Here is an 18,073-nt window from a genome sequence, read left to right on the forward strand (position 1 = left end):
TATTATTTGATTTTCTTTGTTAAAAATTTTTTAATGTTTATTTATTCATTTTGAAAGAGAGAGAAAAGTTTGACCAGGGGAGGGGCAGAGAGAGACAGAGGGAGAGAGATAGAGGGAGAGAGAGAGCATACCAAGCAGGATCTGTGCTGTCAACGGAGAGCCGGATGCGGGGCTCCAACCCACAAATCGTGAGATCGTGACCTGAGCCGAACTCAAAGTCAGATGCTTAACCGACTGAGCCACCCAGGCATTCCTGTTTGATTTTCTTATAAATGAAAGTGAACATGCTTGTAAAAACAGCCAAACTATAATTTATCCATTTGAGGCCGTTGGCTACACAATCAAGGAGTTGCACCTGGAATGAGACATTCAGCATCCCACGGAGTTCTAAGCATTTTCTAACAATCCTCTTGTACACTTACAGAGCACTGCCCCCACATTGGATCATCTGATTCACAATTTTCATGTTTCCTCCCGCTGAGAAATCAGTCGTTACCAGAAATAGTATTGGAGATACTAGCCGTCTTTCTGAATGCCTTACTTTCAAACTAGCATCTCCGCATAGAGGGACCCCAGGCATGCCCTTGGATAATGTGCATAGAGACACAGGGTCTGTGAGATTCTGTCATTTGTTCATTTTGTAGAAGCAGATGATTTAAATGCCTACGAAAACGCGTATAGCCATCCAGCAGCCAGAACCAGAAGGACATGTTTCTTTTCCAAAAAAGAGCAAGTGGACAAAAGTATGGTGGAAACTTAAAAGGCAGTAAATGCAGGGTCTAAGGAAATGAACTGGAAACTCACGGCTACAGAGAAAAGCATCTGACCGGGGAGACAGGCATAAAGGAGCAGATGTAGATTGCTACCTCAGAGAACTTCAGGACTCCAAAGTGTCTCCGGAGGCATCTGCTGAAAAGACCAAGGGTGACCATGAACGAGACCGGGTCTGTTTTTACATCCCGTCCCCTTTCGTGGGGGTCCCTTTGCCTGGTGGTTGGAGGCTCTCTGAAGCCTCCAGGGCTGCTCTTTCTTTCATTTTTCATTCTGGGTCTCTCTGTTCTCCTCAGCCATCACTGTGTAGAGTGTCTGGCCATCCAAAGAAACGTCATGTTGTGTCACATACATGCAGAGGCCACCTAGGGAGGCTGGTTTTATCTCAGTCAGGACATTAGATGCGTAAAGATTTCATGCAGTTCTTTGTTTTTGGACTTCCACCCACTAGCTTTCATCCTTCTGTTCCCTGCACTCCATGCCCTCTCCCCTATGAACAGAAAGGAAAAGATCAGGAGCAGAATAAGGAATGTCTGATCCCTGGTGTTCACACGAATGGAAGAACATCTGATGGTTGAAACTTAAGAAAAACTTTCAGTGTTGATGATAAAAGAAGAAAATATAACGCAATTAAATTTCTTCCTTCTCTCACAGAACTTTCAAGCGAGTGCTCAAAAGATAAATGCTACTTTTTAATGTTTATTTATTATTAGAGAGTGCAAGCAGGGGAGGGGCCCAGAGAGAGAGAGTGGCAGAGCATATGAAGCAGGCTCTGGCAGGCTCTGAGCTGACAGCAGCGAGCCCGATGCAGGGCTTGAACTTACGCAGCGCAAGATCACGACCCGAGGTGATGTTGGATGCTCAACCGAGCCACCCAGGCACCCCAGAAGATAAACACACTTATGGCAAGTTAATTTCCCTGTCCACACCTGCAGTGAAGGTTAGGATAGGCTGGTCAGGGCTGCCTTGAAAATTTACTAAAGTTTTCAAGAAAACAGGTATATCAGACACTATTTGTGTTCAACCATTAATGCTGAAACCCTTAAGCATCCTTTTTAATAAAGTCCTAGCTGGGGCGCCTGGGTGGCTCAGTCAGTTAAGCGTCCAACTACGGCTCACGTCATGATCTCACGGTTTGTGGGTTCGAGCCCCGTGTCGGGCTCTGTGCTGACGGCTCGGAGCCTGGAGCCTGCTTCCGATTCCGTGTCTCCTTTTCTCTCTGCCCCTCCCCGACTCATGCTCTGTTTCTGTCTCAATAATAAACAAATGTAAAAAAAAAATTTTTTTTTAAGTCCTAGCTAAGAGACTCTGATAAAAAAGAAATCTCTTGATCTAGTCACCGAACATAAGTAATCACATCGGTGCAAAAGGCAGGTGGTACCAACAGTCACCCAGATAAAAGCCCATGAAACAGGTTTTAAACCGTCCCTTCACACAGAGCAGTTTTATCTGCATGCATGACTCGCTCTGATGGTCATAAAGCACATCTGAAGACCCTACTGCTGGACCCCGGTCCTGGCAAGAAGAGGCAGAGAGCCACGCGGCGGAAGTTCATTTACATTCCCTGTGCATTTCCATCCAATTCCATGTACCATGTACTCCTCAACCAAGTGAGGGCTGGCACTTGTCACATGACAATCGCCTACCTGGTCCCAGGGTCACCAATACCTTCCTAACTGACGAGACACATACTCTTCCATCTCAAATGTCTAGTCCTTGCTTCTTTAATTTTTAAAAAAAATTTCTTAATGTTTGTTTATTCTTTTGAGAGTGAGAGACAGCACAGAATCACAGAATCCGAAGCAGGCTCCAGGCTCTGAGCTGTCAGCAGAGAGCATGACCTGGGGCTTGACCTCAGGGACCATGAGATCATGACCTGAGCCGAAGTCAGACGCTCAACTAACTGAGCCACCAGGCTCTCCTTAAAAAATTTTTAGTGCATATGTATTTTCGAGAGAGAAAGAGAGACAGCATGAGCAGGGGAGGGGCAGAAAGAGAGAGAGAGACAGAATCTGACATAGGCTCTGCTTCCAAGCTCCAAATTGTCAGCCCAGAGCCAGACAAGAGGCTCAGCCTCACAGACTGTAAGACCATGACCCGAACCGAAGTCAGACACTTAACAGAATAAGCCACCCAGATGCCTCCTACTTTTTATTTTTATACAGCATTTGACACCACTGACCTTAACTCTCTTCCCCTCTGCCACCAAAATTTTATTACAAAAGTTTTCAATGCAGACAAAACTGGAAGGAAGTGTACCAAAAAAAAAAAAAAAAAACCACCACTCTTTGGCCACCAGCTAAATTCTTTATCTGTATTTTCCTTAAAAACCATAAGAAACTCTTAAATATGAAAAACAGAGGTCTGCTGAAGGGATAGTGGGGGGGAATGGGCTAATTGGGGGATGGGCATTAAGGAGGGCATCTTTTGGGATAAGTGTGGATGTTACATGTTAAGTGATGAATCACAAAATTCTACTCCCGAAACCAATATTACATTGTATGCTAACTTGAATTTAAATTTTAAAAAAATCTCTATTTGTATTATCACATTATCTATCTCCTATACATCCAATTCATCCTATCCTTTTCACTGTGTTTCAAAGTAAATTATAGACATTAGTACTGTTCTCTCTGAACACTTACACATGCATGGCATAAACTACAGAAACCATATTCCCTTGGGGCAAAAATATGAATGTGTTTTCCTGGTCCCATTCTCCTCCCTCCTTCCTTGCATCTGCTACCCACGGTCACATCTTAGCTTGGTGACGGCTGCAGAACCTCCACGATCATGCCTGCCATGGCTCCCAGCTTACCCTGAAGCCCTTTCCATTTCACGTCTAAAACATGGGGCACCTGGGTGGCTCAGTCGGTTAAACTGTCCAACTTCAGTTCAGGTCATGCTCTCCTGGTTCGTGGGTTTGACACCCACGTCGGGCTCTGTGCTGACAGCTCAGAGCCTGGAGCCTGCTTCAGATTCTGTGTCTCCCTCTCTCTGCCCCTCCCTTACTCATGCTCTGTTTCTCTCTGTTTCAATAATAAATAAACACTTTTAAAAATTTAAAAAAATTAGACGAAGTTGTTGTTCTTGATGGTAGCCGTTATTTATCTCTATGTTTCTTATCACGGTCACAGCTATTCATAAACAAACCTCAGCTAGCAATCTTTAAATATTCTCCAATTTCTCCTCCTTCCCTCATGCCTTGAATTCCACACGAAATTTTAGAATTCCTACTGCCAAAACTGGGCAAATCTTTCCTCCACGTACCCACACCAACTGCTGGGCTCCATTTCGGGTCTCCATCATCCATCTTTCAGACTCTTGAGACGGCCGCTCAGCCTATGCCACCCGGGATTGGGTGTCCACAGCAGAACCAAAGGAGGTCCATGGGGTCAGTCCTCCGCTCAAAGCCTTCACTGCCCACTCCCCCAGCCCCACTTCCCGAGCTGTGCTGTCCAATATGGTGGCCACTGGCCTCATGGGGCCACTCAACCCATAGGACAGGTAGCTAGTCAGAACGAAGACCTACCGCAGGAATAAAATGCGCAGTTGATTTGGAAGATTCTGCATGAAAATCGCTAAATGTCCCATGGAGAATGTGTTTTTGATTCTCTGTTGAAATTAGCCTATTGTAGACATATTGGCTTTCAATCAAAATACTACTGAAATTAATTGCACCCCTTCGGTCTTACTTTTTATAAAGTGGCTACTAGAAAGTTTAAGAGAGCATAGGTGTTTCCCAATACATTTCTATTGGTCAATGTTGATCTAGAAGAAAACCCCTCAAACATGCCACTTACTGACCCTCAAAACTCTGTCCTCGCGCTTGCTTCCCAGTGTGAAGTCTCACCCCTCTTCTGCAAAGACAGTGTTGAATTAAACCACATAGCGGGATTGTTTCTCATGATGACGATTAAGCAGGGGGTAAGTAACTTCCTTGTGTCACCCACGACCCCTTTCAAATGCTGCACAGGATTCCCAGGCAGAAGACAAAGAGAAAATGGAGATGCAAGGGAAAATCTGTAAACCAATCATGTACTCAAAAGTCAAGGAACCCTCAAAATGGATTATTAAGCCTAAAAAAAAAAAAATAATGACCAATGGTTGCTTTGATTTGTGTTCAAAGGGTATCTCTTCCAAAATAGAATGCAGGGAGGTGAGTGTATAGTCCCTTGACTTGAAATGCCACTGTGCTGAACAAATCTGCATATTCCAGAAAGTTCCCACAGGTCAATGTCATGCAGTTGTGGGGTGCACTGTTCCTCTATCTGAGTTGTAGCTCACATTATGTATTCAAAATTCACCAACGATCGTTGGGTGGGGGTACTCGCCTGAGAGTAAGCCAAGTAAAGAAAGGGAGATCAACATTGTGAAGTCTTCAGCCTACCCTAGAAGTCTGCAATCAATAGCCAGCGAGCCAAAGGCCTCTTTTGCTAAATAAAGTTTTATTGGTACATAGCCCAGCCCATTCATTTACGTGCTAAGGCTGCTTTTCTGTTACAGAAGCAGAGCTGAATAGTTCAGACCAGAGAACCCAGAAGGCCTAAAGTATTTACTATCTGGCCTTTTCCAGAAAAAAAAAAAAAAAAAAAAGGCTGACCTCTGGCCTAAGGGTCAGTTTTTCTTTAAACCAGTAAAGAATCTCTCAGGCAGCAGGGAGTGCTTCGGGCCCCAGAGACACAAGGTTGCAAAACACGGAGCTGGTAAATCCACAGCCTGAACAGCCCGTTTAGTTTCTCAAGGGGGCCCTGAAGCACATTCTTTTCGGACTTCTCAGACAGGACTACTGTTCACACTAGTCAGAATTTTTCTTTTCTTTTCTTTTTTTTTTACACTGAGGGCCATTGTAACAAACACATTTCACATCCACCCCTCTCTGCACCCACTCGCCTCTGCAGATGTAAATCTGAACCAAGTTTGTCGAGACAGCACTGGCCTTGCATCCTGCCCAGAATCAGCTCTCCCACTTTATCCTCTTACAGTGCCTTCCAGTGAAAAAAATTCATAGATTTTATTATACATTCATGTCTTGTGATTCGCCGTCTGGAAAACTCTTGGGAGACACCAGCTTCTGACTGTCTTCCTCTGGTCTTTACCTTAAACCAGAGGCTCCCACCAGGCGGCATTTCACCTTCAGAGGAGACGGATTTGTTCTATCCAGGCAGAATTTTGTTCTCAGTGGCGCTTTGCGTTTTTCATTAAAATTTTAAATTATTAAAGTTTTAAGTTATTTCCCCGTAGGTTTTATTTTAAATCAATAGTCCAAGATTCTTTCGAAACATCAGAGGGCATGGCAATCATGAGGCTACTTTCTTACTCTGTAATGACGAGCTGGGGCTAAGAAGTAATTTCTTCAATGCTTATTTCAACGGCTCTCACCCCCCTTTGCCACAGGGCCAATGCACCTGAAAATCCCAAGAATTTCCATCACAGGCATTAGCTCCCCATGACTTCCCCCCCAAGATAAATATAAAACAGATCCAATTTGTTGTGTTTCCATCATTAAACCCTCACAGGGCATTCTCGTAGACCCCGCTGGTTTGGGGGAGGGCTTTTTTTTAACAGACACTTTTGTAATCCCAAATCCTCCCACACCAAGAAGAAAGAGTAAGAGCTCATTAGAAAGAAAAACAAGTAGCTTTTATTTCTTAAAAAAAAAAAAGCAACCACAGCATTTGATGAAAGAAACTACAAGAATAATTAAGAGTCCACCAGGAAATTAAAAAAAAAAATTAAAAAAATGGATGCCAGATTTTGTTTGTGTCTGGGAAGTGAACTAAGAACTTCATCTTTACTGCCTCGTCCTCCAGCCAGAACTTTTCAAACCACCAAGTTACAGCAAGTGGGGCTCTGGTTTGGAAAGGCGATGAAGCTTAATTCTCTCTTTAAACACCTGAACTTCGGAAGAATCTACAAAGAGTTATTACGGCACCAAACACCTCGTTCATGACTTTGTCCTCCTAACCATCTTGGTAACTTCTGATATTTCCTATTGAAAGGAGAGCTCTAATCCAAGTAAGAATGCTGAAAAGAGGGAAAAAAGAATTTTCTTCCCATAATTGGATCGATTACTTCCGATTCTGTGCACTCAAGAGAGAAAAAGCAAACTTAAAAAAAAGAAAGAAAAAGAGAAAGAAAGAGAGAACTTTTACCTGTCTGTACTCAACATCCCCCACTAATATTCTACAAGCAGGAAACGACCATAAAACACAATTACTTGCAAGAATCCACAGGCCAATCATGCTTGCTGGGTCCCCAAATCAATATGCATCAAAATACTGGGGAAGACATCAGAGATGAAACCCATACATTTCAAGCTGAACTGATCGCTCACTCAGCTGAATTCAATGCTTTAATTCACCCATGCTGGGAGGAGGAAAAAAATGCTCTAACTTGTTCCATTCTCTGCAATATTTTTAATATTTTTGGTCCTTGTTGCTAAACTTCCCAAGTGGGATTTTTATCATTTGGAGCACGCCATGGTTTCTTAATTGTATTCTCCAGAATTCTCCCCCGGGAATTAGAACCTGTGGATTCCTGTGTTTTAGCTGAACCTTGAGTGAGATACCTCACATTTTTTATAAACGAAAGACCATCTTAATCTCTCGGATACCATCTAACGCCAGCATCGTTTAGAGTTAATGATTCGATCTGCCTCCAACCCAAGGAAACATGAATCACCAGCCATGTGTCTTCTGTGGCAAGGAATGACCTGACCGCTACAGTAAAGGCACTGATAATGACCTGCTGCCAAGAAAGCAATTAGATGACGGTTATTGATAACCCTGATAATGAAGATGGACAGGATGGTACTGTGGGGTAACAACTGGGTGGTGCCCGGATTGGGATTGCTCGCATACCGCAAAGAATTAAAAGAGGAATGTCAATCAAAAAGTGCATGTGCAGAAAAGAGAGAGCTGGGCATTGGCAGGGACCCTGCCACGTGCCAAGAAGGGTACAGCCCATTGGCAGATCCTTACAGGGAAAGGGGAGCAAGGAGCAAGGGGCTGCTTGGTAATGCCAGCAACTGGCTACGACTGCCAGCCCACCTGGCCCCAAGTTCCAGGAGCAGAGAGCAGCCTTCTGACTGTATTTCTGACAATATTTTGGCTTTCCTGTACAGCAGGGAAGGAGGAAGCGTGACCATTTGGACCACCTAACAGTTAACAGTTTCATGGTTACTGCTAGTTCTTAACGGGTGGGAAGAAAATCAACTGGATAGCCCAGGACTTTTTTTTTAATGTTTATTTTTGAGAGAGAGAGGAGGGGAGAGTGGGGGAGGAGCAGAGAAAGAGAGGGAGACACAGAATCTAAAGCAGGCACCAGACCCCTAAGCTGTGGACGCAAAGCCTGACATGGGGCTGGAACTCATGAAACGTGAGATCATGACCTGAGCCAAAATTAAGAGTTGGACACTTACCCGACTGAACCACGCTGGCACTCCCAGGATTTCACATATGATCAGTAAGATGAATTCTGTGGTCAAACTATGTTCAACAAAGAGGGAGAGAGAAAAGCTAACATATTCACAAGGATATCTAACTACCCTTAAAATTTTATTTTTTCAACTATGTTGCTACGTTGCCCAAGTTTTCTTCTTTGTTTTCTTAAGATTATATATCTTGAAAGAGTAAGAGAGAGAGAAAGGTAGAGGCAGAGAGAGAAAAGGAGAGAGAGAATCCCAAGCAGGCTCTGGGCTGTCAGCACAGAGCCAAACATGGGACTCAAACTCATGAACTGTGAGATCATGACCTGAGCTGAAATCGAGTCAGATGCTTCACCAACCGAGCTACCCAGGTGCCCCTAAAGTTTTCTAAAGAAAAGTCTAACACCAGAATCAAACCTGTCTAGACACATGGAACAGCCTTGACCCACAAGCTCTGAGCCACTGATGGCTTGCTGTTTGGACAGAAATCCTGCAGAGCAATTCTGAGAAAATGACAGATCACCATGGTGGCGAAGCCCTGGACACGTGGGAGTCAGGCAGACCCGAGTCCAGCGAAGGTCGACCATTTACTAGGCTGAGTGACCTTGGGCAAGTTCCTTTGCCTTTCTGGGTCTCTGCTTTCTGAGCTCTAAGAGGCAAGAGTGACAGGATCTCCCAAATAATGGTCACCATATTAATAAAATATTCAGATTACACTCAATAGATCATTCCGAAACATCCAGCACAGGGGAGGCCGCACCAAAAGTTGCTATGGTTACCTTACATCTAAAATGATAGATCATCCACAGGGCACCTGGGTGGCTCAGTCAGTTAAGCCTCCAACTTCGGCTCAGGTCATGATCTCACGGTTTGTGAGTTCCAGCCCCGAGTCGGAGCCTGCTTCAGATTCTGAGTCTCCCTCTCTCTGCCCCTCCCCTCTCATGCTCTGTCTCTGTCTCTCAAAAAAAAGGATAAACGTTAAGTTTGATTTTTTTAATTTTTATGTATTTTTTGAGAGATAGAGTGAAACAGAGCATGAGCAAGGTGTAGCAGAGAGGAGACACAGAATCTGAAGCAGCTCCAGGCTCTAAGCAACCGTTCAGCACAGAGCCGGACACGGGGCTCAAACCCACGAACCATGAGATCATGACCAGAGCCGAAGTCGGACGCTTAACCGACTGAACCACCCAGGCGCTCCTAAATTTTTTTTAAAGCTTCAAGATGCATGAAGAAAAGTGTTTACCAACAGAGATGGAAAAATGCCAAACAACAAGGGGGAAATGGAATTAAATCCCAGAAAGCATTTCATCTACATAAGCATGCGTAGCCCATCCTCTGCACAAAACAGGCTCATAAACTGATCCGGTAGAGATAAGTGAGGAACGATTAAAAGGAAACACTAAGATCCTGAGAAGCAGTCCGTGCAGTTTTGTGTTGCTTACGTCAAAATGTAACGTGGATAAAACTGTTGTTACCGTTGTTGAAAATACCAAAGGAAAGGTTCCAAGGGAGATTTTCATTATTCTGTTGAACCAGAAATCTACAATGTACAACTGTGTGTTTAAAAACAGAAGGGGAGGGGGGCCTCAGGTCTTGGTCTCACGGTTTGTGGGTTCAAGCCCCACGTCGGGCTCTGTGCTGACAGCTGGCTCAGAGTCTGGAGCCTGTCTTCAGATTCTGTGTCTCCATCTCTCTCTGAACCTCCCCTGCTCATGCTGTCTCTCCCTCTCTTTCAAAAAAAAAAACAAAAACCAGAAGCAGAGGGGCGCCTCAGTGGCTCAGTTGGTTGAGCGTCCGACTTGGGCTCAGGTCATAATCTCACGGTTCGTGGGTTCAAGCCCCACGTCGGGCTCTATGCTGACAACTCGGAGCCTGGAGCCTGCTTCAGATTCTGTGTCTCCTTCTCTCTCTGCCCCTCCCCCATTCATGATTGGTCTCTCTCTGTCTCAAAAATAAACCATACCAAGAAAAAAAAAAAAAAAAGCGGAAAATTCCAGCATACCACCAAGGCTGGACTTTTGAGTCAAGGGCACTGGCACAGGGCTCAGCAGCCCCCGTGGGAAAAACCACTGAGGACACCCAGGTCCGGGTTCTCCAGAGCTCTAGAAGTTGGGTTTTCTCCAATCCTTCCTTGTCCTTGAACTCTGTGATCATTCCATGTCCATTTTGCTCCGAGTAGCTGGACTCCTAAGCCATGGGGTCTAACCCAAAGGCGAAAGCACCAGGTCAAGAAGGCAGACAGAATAAGGAAGCTGGTCCAGCCACGGTGCTATGGGTCCAACCCCAAAATCAGCTTTCTAACCCCCCACAACCGCTTCCCTACATTGTAACCAAAAAGCAGAACCCTGAGTCAGATTTTCTTCTGACCCCTAATTCCGTTCTTTCTGTTCTCAAAAACCTTGTCATTTACATCAAAGTTTCTGCTCTCTGGCCGGAGGAGGATCCGGTCAGGGTGGGTGAGTTTTTAAACCTTCTTCACTTTACATGCGCCCGCCATTAAAAAAAGAAAAAGAGAGAGAAAGAGAGAGTGAGTGAGAAAGAAAGAAAAACAAAACCGCCTGTCTGTTTCTGGGACAAGAGAGTGGGGGGAGGGGGAGCTGTGAGCCAATATTACCATGGAAGAGGCTGGAGGAAAGATCGGCATGTCCGCAGGCAACAGGTGCTGGCCTTGTAGGGGAGAAGCTGGCAGGGCTGTGCTGGGGGCCTTCGAGAGAGAGGGAGTAAGGCTCGAGAGGGAGCTGGGTGCAAAGGAGCAGGGGTCATTTGGGATATTAAAATTGCTCCCAAATCATAGCGCAGCAAGTTCTCAGACACCCCTCTGCCCAGATTCCCCCAAGGTGATCATCTCACTGATTCTAGCACAGCGATCACACCTAGAAACTGATCTCGGTCTAATTCCATGAACTAAGCGACACAGGCAATACCCACTTCGTCAGCTCTTCCACGGACGCCCTTCCTCCATCAGGATCTAATCAAGGCACCGCACTGTTTTTACTCACTAGTAATTAGTCTCTGATCCGTGACAGCATATCATTCTTTGGTTTTCACCATCTTGACATTTTTTAATTTATCTTGAGAGAGGGAGAGAAAGAGAGCGAGAGCGAGTGAGAGAGAGAGCGCGCGCGCATGAGCAGGGGAAGGGCAAAGAGAGGGAGAGGATCCCAAGCAGGCTCTGTACTGTCAGCGTGGAGCCCCACACGGGGCTCGAACCCACGAACCATGAGATCGTGACCTGAGCTGAAATCAAGAGTCGCGATGCTTCACCGACGGACCCGTCCAGGAGCCCCATGATCTTAACATTTTCTTAAAGAATTCCGGTGGTCAGGGATTTATTTTGTAGCTACCTTGCCATTTGGGCTGGTCCAATATTTTCTCATGATTAGACAGGGATTAGGGATTTGGGGGAAGAAGACCCCACAGGTGAAGGGCCCTCCATGCTGCCATATATCAGGGGCGTGTGACTTCCACGTGGAACAAGGCAGTGTTAACATTATCGCCTCGCTACACTGGGTCTGTCAATCTCTCCACTGTCAGGTTCCTTTTTTGCCCCTCCCCCCGCCTTACTTTCACCCCATCACCACCCCTCTCCCCACTTCCATCCTCCCCCGGCACCGGCACCGGCGCAGTCACAGGAAGGGCTCTCCTTCCTGGGGGCCTCCTGAAAGCATCTTCCAAGGAAACTGTCCCTCGTGGGCAGGATCTTAACAGCGTGTCTCTGCACACTCAGGATTAAACAGGCTGCCTGGTCCTGGACACCACAGGGGAAGGAATAAGGTTGCATCAGTGCTGCTGAACTAGAATCATCTGGAAGTATTTCCATCTGAAGCTGGCTTGCAGAAACAGAGGCAAAACACACCCACAAAACTAATCTGGGGCACCGGGCATCCCGCGTCACTCATGCACGTTTCCAATGTAAATCTCCTCCTCATTTATATCTTGTTTCTCGGGTTTCTTGTGAAGGCGTCTCTCTTGATTTCTCTCCAAAGGATAAAGCCCCTGCCTGAAAGGAGTGAGCTCAGGCAGAGAGGCCAAATGCTGCCCAGCCACGCCAAACAGACCAGCCTTGCTGGAAGATGCTCCTAAGCGGATCCGCCCCGCTCTCCCAAGGACTGCACTAGACTCTCTGATAAGGAGGTTTTTCAAAGTTCAGTGGCTTGGGTCCCTGGCGGCCTCTCCCTCCCACTAGGTGGCGCTACACGTCACCTTCAACGTAGGCTGCTCTCCACCGCCTGCGAATGAAGGTTTTCTTTTCCAACTGTCCAAGACTGTCACACGCCTCATGGCAAGGACTAAAAGATCACTCAGAATCAACGCTTCCTTGTTTTCGACCTGCAGGGTTATCTGACCGGTCCTGAAACAGGTCAAATCTGAACTTTGGGAATACGGTGATCAGGGGACGCACGGAACCGTTAGAGCCACCACGGCACTCGTGACCGCAGGAGAGGCGAGCAGCCAGGAAGAGGTTTCAGAGGTCACTGAACTCAGCGTTTCCTCAATTTCTAAGTTCTGGTTTCATATAAATGTATCTGTTAACTGTATCGCAATCCCCCACCCCCCAGAGATTTTTAAACTGCATCCCATTAGCGAATGTGCTATCCAACGTTTAAGACCTAAATGCATGTAGTTGCAATACGATTCCCATACGTTGGATGATAAACCTCGTTTTCACAATTGTAACTCATCAGCTCAGCAGAAACCAATTTTCCAAAAGGGTGGAGGCTAAAAGCACCGGGAAACATACCAAGAGAGGACACATTTTATCAGCCAAGTTACTATTACTGGGGGGAGGAGGATGTTCCCCGCCCCTAAAGAAAAGTACTAAGTGGGTAAGGTTCCCACCGGCCCAATTTGACTGATGGTCATTGCAATTTACAGAAGTTCAAACGCATCCCTTAAGAGGTGTGAGGCCTTTCATTGCTGATACTGTATCAAGCAGCCTTGTTTGCTCTGTGACACCCTCCTCACCATGTGAGCATCTGGTCTGCGGAAGGTTAGCCCCTGATGTCGTTAATTGCCCAGGCTTATTGTTTTATTCCCATGACCCCTCCAAAATACAGAGCTAGCATCTATTCTGTCCCTGGACGATCAACAGACTTATGTGTACAGGAGCACATATTTTGGCCCAAGAGCTTTTCTTTTTAAGGGGAGAACAGATCATAGATACCAAGGATTTTTCAATCCAAGAAGAGTTATGCATGTCACATAAAATGTATCCACAAAATGTATCAGTACGTGATAAATTTCATACATAACGGAATTATAAAGGAATATTCGCCCCCACAAAGGATGCAAGCTCCAGGCTATATTAAATGTGCTTTTTGTTGTTGCTGGTGGTTTTTAATGCCTGGACTCAAGAATCACAAAGCCTGTTTTGTACGCTGGGCGTCCGATATCGCTCAGAAGCTCCCCGGTCAATTAATAACTTGCTTGTTACCAATGTCATCACTTTCCCTACCTACTAGGTGTCTGCTCTTGTGTGTATGCGTGGACACACACACACACACACCCGGAACCAGGCTGTCTGACGGGTACTGCCCGAGCACTAATCCCAGAGTACAGACATTCGGCAGACAACACGACAGCACTGTGGCTTCTCAGCAGTAACTATATGCTCCAGAGGAAATCCCCCCTCCCCCCTGCAAACACACATCCTCAACTCGCCATCCAAAGCAATGTCTTCCCACTTCCCTCCTACCCCACACAGCTTCTCAGGGTTCTTCGCTCCCATCTAAGGACGGAGGAGCCTCTCTGGACTTCAGTCCACATGACCTTGCATGGGTGGCCAGACTCTGCGGCTTGCTTGGCTCAGATTTCATTTCCACCCCTTCAAGCGCAACGGGCTTGTGGCTCAGGAGGTTGGGAAATGGCACATGGAGGTCCTTCTGCAGCTGCTCCCAGCTGCTAAGAAATGCCGGTTTTTCCTGATAGGAACCGAAAGTTCCTCTGTTCCCTCTGCCTCTTCTGGAGACTTGAAAATCAGGGCAATGACCGTTAGAGGCCGGGAAAGTTGAAATTTTGATGAAGCTGTGACAGGGGATCGGGGGTTGGGGTGAGATGTCACTTCTAAACTCCGGCTGAGTGACCTGTGATCTTCCTGGATGCTTCTAAGAGTACAATGTTTTAGTGGTCGTCTTCTCCGCTGAAACGATCCAGTATTACTAACACACATCACAGCGTATGAAAGAAATACGCTGTAAGAGATGAGGCATCGGACATTTACTATCGTGTCCCAAACTACGAGACAGAAGTGTCCCAAACTACGAGACACTCCTTTAAAGATTACATAATTTAAATACTTTACAAATAGGTATCTTTTATCCTACCAAAAAAAAAAATCCACATCTTGTTGGTGTGGAAACACACAGGCAGAGAGGGGCCTCTTGATTCGATTCTAAGCTCACCAAAGTTTTAAAGCGAATGAAACAATGCCGTACGTTCATTTATGACCCCGCCACCCCCATAATGAAAATGCAGACAGTTGGCTGCAAAGTACTGCTTTCCCGTGGCATTTGCGGGCCACAGACATTTGCTGTCCTGATACCATATCCACTAAATTAAGTAATGCGGAATGTTCTTTTAAACCCATCAGGGTGGAGTCTCACTCCTAGAAGTCTTACCTTATCATTAACAGTTTTCCCGGCATACAAACATCCACCTTTTCTCACTTATTGTAGAGTAACTTTAAGACATTTAACACCAGCAGGAATACTTTTCTTTTGTAGAGATTTGGAGTAAATGGTCATTGTCTTGCCTTCACGACCAATCTGTTCCCGGGGAGAAGTGAATTATAGTCTCGGGATGCAACTTACAAAGTACTTTATGTTTTCTCTCAGTGAGAGCAATTTCCCAAAATATCCTGGCTGCGGTTGTTTGAATTCTCAAACTCATTGTCCATGGGTTTTTCCCCCCAACTTTCTAACAGCACACACTCCTCCCTCCGTCAGGACGGTAGGGGGCGCTGCCGCAACGAACTATTATGGCCAACTGAGAGATTTCACCAGGCAAAAAAATAAAAAATAATAAAAACCCAAAGAACAACAACAACAAAAAAATAAGGCTGGACATACAAGATTGTCCCATGTCAAGAAACATCTAAAAATATTTTACAGATTTTTCTTTTCTTTCCATAATTCACTTTAGGGCGCAAACACTGGAGTTGGCCTTCTGTTCGACGTGGGGAGGAAGTGAGGAGGGGGATGGGGCAGAAGTATGTGCTAGAAATCTCTCATTACAAATTTGGGGCTGACCCCCGAAGGTCTCACGGAATCCCTAACTGTAAATACGAGCTAAACAAAAGCCGAAACATGGACTTAATACAGGTAAGTAGCATTCTGCAGAAGAGATTTCTTTTTACATGTATTTGTGTTCAATCTTCCTCCTGAACATCAGACTCCCAAGTTCAGAGCCAAGATGAAAGAGAACTGTGGGCACAATTTCATTAAATAATCGCACAATCCTGGCTCCATAGGTAGAGGATTTTTTTCATAAAATTTTCCTACAGAATTAAGTTAAACTTAAATTTACGCATCCAATAAAACACCACGGCGAATGGTTCAAACAAAGACATTACTCCAACACTTAGGAAATTAAATTCACTTGACCATGAAGTCTACTGTACAGTTATTTCTGTAACCACCATAAATTGCTCTATAGCACTCTGCTGGAATAAACAATCCAAAGGAGAGATTTACTTTACAGCGCGCATCTAGTTTCCAAAGGAGAGAGTGACCTGAATGTTTATGGGTCTTTCTTTTCTTCTTTTTTTTTTCCTTTTGTTAATACTTGTGTTTCTAGTTACCTTGAAACCTTCCTTCTCTTACATGAGCTTAGGAAGATTCACGGAAAATAAGATTCAGGTCTGCAGTTCCCCTGTGCCCTGAGGTACTCACTTCTAGAAGAAGAAACAATCCTACTTTGTGGAAATAAAGCCTATCTGGCAATACGAAAATAAAGGGTTTTAGGACTACATATTTCACCATATTCAATGCCACCTCAGAGTCAAACGTTGTCTTAGACTTTCCACGAACTTACAGCGTTGTGCAAGGCCCAATTCAATGCAAACTGCTACAGATAAGAGTTTTAGGGGTCTTTAATCACTTCTTTCTTGTGTCCTTGATGGAAAAAACAGAGAAGTCTTTGTGCTAAAAAGAAGGACCTGTTGTTTCCAGATTCAACAGGTCATTTTTATAAGAACTTCCCAGAGGACACAACATAAATGTCAGAAACACAAGGGGTTTTTTTAAGTGGCTGATGATTGTAAATGATATATATTCTATATTAAGGGAAGGTTGTTTGTTTTTCTTTCCAACAAATGGAAAGTTACTGTTTTAAAAGCGTTTAATGTTTGAACTTGACTTTTAAGACCAAATGTTTTCTCATGAGTTGGGTTACTGTAAATTCGGCTCCCGAAATCTGAGGGTATGCATGAACCCTCAAGTAAATAAACTTGTCCGATCATGTTCATTTTTGTTTTGGAGATGAATTATTTACTTAATGGACTTTTGAAATATATCTGAATTGTGTTCCAACTTTTGTAATGTTCTTTCTGTTAAAATAACAAAGAGAATACATACTTGATGAACTAAGTTACACATTAAAAAAATGAAAATTCTGACCATACGACTTTTTGTTGTTCTCAGAGGAAAGAGAAGAGGCCAATATTTTGTGGCAAACAAAATCCAGGTGACGCTTGGATTTACTGGAGTAAATTTGGCGGATTCTATTATTAAATGGAGTCTAAATTTGGGAAGAGTGACAAATTTCAGATAAAGTTCTGAATCAGACCTGTTTCTTAAACTTTATTGGGGAAGGGGGGCTCACAATGTAACCAGGGTCCCTATTCCCCCCTCCCCCCATTTCTTCTTTTAAAAAGATAGGCCCCCTCATTTGTAAAGAGAAGTGCTTGAAGATCTTTATAAAAGTTTCAGCCAGGCCCAAGACACAGGGCACTTTTCCCTAATACGGAAAACACTTTCCAAAACTCATTCCTCACGCCAAACAGAAGTTACGATCCAGGAAGCCCTTCCTTAAAAGCTACCAGCACTTGCCCGACGTAGTATTTCCCAACTACCTAGACTCTGGTTCTCGACACTTTTACTAAAAGCCTCCAGATGACTTACCACCCAGGACAATGATCTGGCAAAGAGTCAAGGGAAATGATTATGTGGTGGCAGAGACCAAGCGTAAGCCACCGGGGACTGTTAGGCAGATAAAGAAGAAATAACAAACAGCCTTTCCTAGGAAAGGCATGGGCTAGACTACCTGCCTAATAATTGATGAACAGGTTTCTAACTTAAAAAGTACCTTCCCCCACCCCCACCCCCACCCCCCCACCTTTAGCCAACAACAGGAATACATACTTTCGCAGAGCAGGGGAAAACGAGGAGATTGGCTGGTGGAGGGAAAGGAAATCCCAAGGACTAAAGAAAAAGTCATTAAGGCCAAAATGTCCCTCCCACCGCCCCCCTCAACACCTACCTCCCTGCAAGCAGAAGGCACGGTGGGGGACCAGACCCCTCAACTCAAGTACAACTACTCTTGCGTGACCCTCCGCCTTCTTCGGAAAATGGGGAGGGAGGTAAGCAGGGGGGTATCCCCCACCCCGCCCACCCCGGCTGTCCCCTGGCCGCGCCCCGCGTCAGCTCACCGGTACCAGGCGAGGCCCCTGTCGTAGCTGCGGTCGAAGAAGTGGGGCTCGGCGCCCACGGCGCGCACGTCGGGGTGCACGCGCAGGAACTCGAGCAGCGCCCGCGTGCCGCCCTTCTTCACGCCGATGATGATGGCCTGCGGCAGCTGCTTGCTGCCCTCGTCCGGCAGCAGGGCCAGGGTCCCCGGAGGGGCCTCGGGCGTGCTGCTGCCGGCCCCGGAGCCGCC

At 45.5% G+C, this 18,073-nt stretch overlaps 1 protein-coding gene across 1 annotated transcript in view; it reads right to left on the reverse strand.

The window, feature by feature from the left end:
* HS3ST3A1 (heparan sulfate-glucosamine 3-sulfotransferase 3A1) overlaps positions 1 to 18,073 on the reverse strand; it is a gene marked incomplete at its 5' end in the record, with an annotated part of 103,395 nt that extends 85,322 nt beyond the window's left edge. The window contains one exon of the mRNA XM_029928851.1: positions 17,847 to 18,073. Within this exon, the coding sequence (XP_029784711.1) occupies positions 17,847 to 18,073 (227 nt within the window). The remainder of the gene's footprint in view (positions 1 to 17,846) is intronic.

This window comes from Suricata suricatta, chromosome 17 (genome assembly GCF_006229205.1).
Source record: "Suricata suricatta isolate VVHF042 chromosome 17, meerkat_22Aug2017_6uvM2_HiC, whole genome shotgun sequence".
In the NCBI taxonomy this organism is placed as follows: domain Eukaryota; kingdom Metazoa; phylum Chordata; class Mammalia; order Carnivora; family Herpestidae; genus Suricata; species Suricata suricatta.